A 1,793-nucleotide genomic window follows, 5' to 3' on the forward strand; every position below is an offset into this window, starting at 1 on the left:
TGTTAGAATTTAATGATTATATTAATTATATTTTAGATTTTTTATATTTAAATTGAGATGTTTATCCTGTATTTGATTTTGTTTATCTGCAGTTAGTTACACAAATTCAGATACGGGATGAAATCGGATATGGATGAAATCGTTTAGGAATGAACGGGTTTATGAGTTTTTAAGAGTTTTAAGAGTTTTTAAGAGTTTTAGCCAAATGCTTTATAAGATAGTATAAATATAATTTAATTTAAGTTTAATAATAAAACAATTTATTTTTGGTTTAATATTATAAATTATATAAAGATAATAATTAAGTATTCTGTTAGAATTTAATGATTATACTAATTATATTTTGGATTTTTTATATTTAAAATGAGATGTTTATCTTGTATTTGATTGTGTTTATCTGCAGTTAGTTACACGAATTCAGATATGAGATGAAATCGGATATGAATGAAATCGTTTAGGGATGAACTGGTTTAAGAGTTTTAGCCAAATGTTTTATAAGATAGTATAGATAAAGAAAAATTGGAAATTTTCTTAACAAACCACATGTATCAAAATTGTAGTTTGATCTAAAAAAAATCATGGTAAAGAGAAAAGAGAATATAAGATCCAATATGATTGGCCTCCCCTGCTTTATAGCCTTCTCTCTCACTTGTTTCTATACATGGAAATTTAACAACGATCCCCAATTCTCAACTTTCCAATTTCATAACCAATAATCAGAAGAAGCCATCCTCATTTATGATCCCATCCTCGCAATTGGATCCGCCATGGAAACGTCGACCACCACAGCGCAAACCCAGTCTGATAAGAAGAGCCTCCTTAAGTCCTCCTCCTCTATCACCAACTCCTTCCGTCTTCGTTCTCCTTCTCTCAACTCTGTCCGCCTCCGTCGCATCTTCGATTTGTTCGATACCGATCATGACTCCCTCATCTCCGTTGACGAGCTCAGTCGCGCCTTGGTCCTCCTCGGTTTGGAAACTGATATCCGAGAACTTGATTCCATGATTAAATCCTACATCCAGCCTGACAATGATGGCCTCACTTTCGATGACTTCCAGGCGTTGCACAAATCCCTAGGCGAATTGTTCTTTGAGGATGCAGTTGGAGACGATGAAGACACGGGGAGTTATGATAGTAGGAAGCAGGAGGAGGTGGACCTGACTGAAGCATTCAAGGTGTTTGATGAGGACGGAGATGGATACATATCCGCAAAGGAGTTGCAGGTGGTGCTTGAAAAGTTAGGGTTTGCAGAGGCGAGTGAAATGGGAAGAGTGGAGATGATGATATCATCAGTTGACCGAAACGCCGATGGAGTTGTTGATTTTTCGGAATTTAAGGAGATGATGAAGAATATTGCTCTGAAATAATTGGTCTTATTAGTTTACGGTTTTCAGGTTTTCCTTTTATTGTGTAAATTTGTTTAATGATATGTTGCAACCACAGATGCACAAAAGGCTGAAAGGCCAAGCCGGTTATGACTGATCCGATGAGGGCAGTCCGTCTTTACCCGTTGGTTTATTGTTTTTATTTTTATTATCTTTTTAATTATATGTCATCAATCTTGTACTAGAAAAACATGTTACCTTGTTCGATCAAGAAATAAAGTTATATTGCAATTTTCTTTGATACCAATATGCCTGTAGACTTAATCCATCGAATTAAGATGAAGACGTCGGTAAACCGAACATGCAAAAGGAATTGAGGATCTTCGGGGTTGAATGGCGGCACATGCTCGTATTCTTGAGAATTCATATAATCATATCTTTGCTTCACGTAACATCGTACGATCTAAT

The 1,793-nt window shown here is 35.6% G+C and overlaps 1 protein-coding gene across 1 annotated transcript; it reads left to right on the forward strand.

Annotated features, from left to right (window-relative positions):
• The first annotated feature begins 631 nt into the window (after window positions 1-631).
• Window positions 632-1,591, forward strand: LOC112505467 (calcium-binding protein CAST-like). Its single transcript, XM_025109372.1, has one exon. The coding sequence runs from the start codon at window positions 768-770 to the stop codon at window positions 1,365-1,367; it is 600 nt and encodes a 199-aa protein (XP_024965140.1). The 5' UTR covers window positions 632-767; the 3' UTR covers window positions 1,368-1,591.
• Window positions 1,592-1,793: the final 202 nt, after the last annotated feature.

This window comes from Cynara cardunculus, unplaced genomic scaffold (assembly GCF_001531365.2).
Source record: "Cynara cardunculus var. scolymus isolate 2C unplaced genomic scaffold, CcrdV1 Un_Scaffold_11262, whole genome shotgun sequence".
Taxonomy (NCBI): Eukaryota; Viridiplantae; Streptophyta; class Magnoliopsida; order Asterales; family Asteraceae; genus Cynara; species Cynara cardunculus.

Bases quoted from the DNA above. Each gene is read 5' to 3' on its own strand.
- LOC112505467 (XM_025109372.1), top strand. From the start codon at position 768: ATGGAAACGTCGACCACCACAGCGCAAACCCAGTCTGATAAGAAGAGC.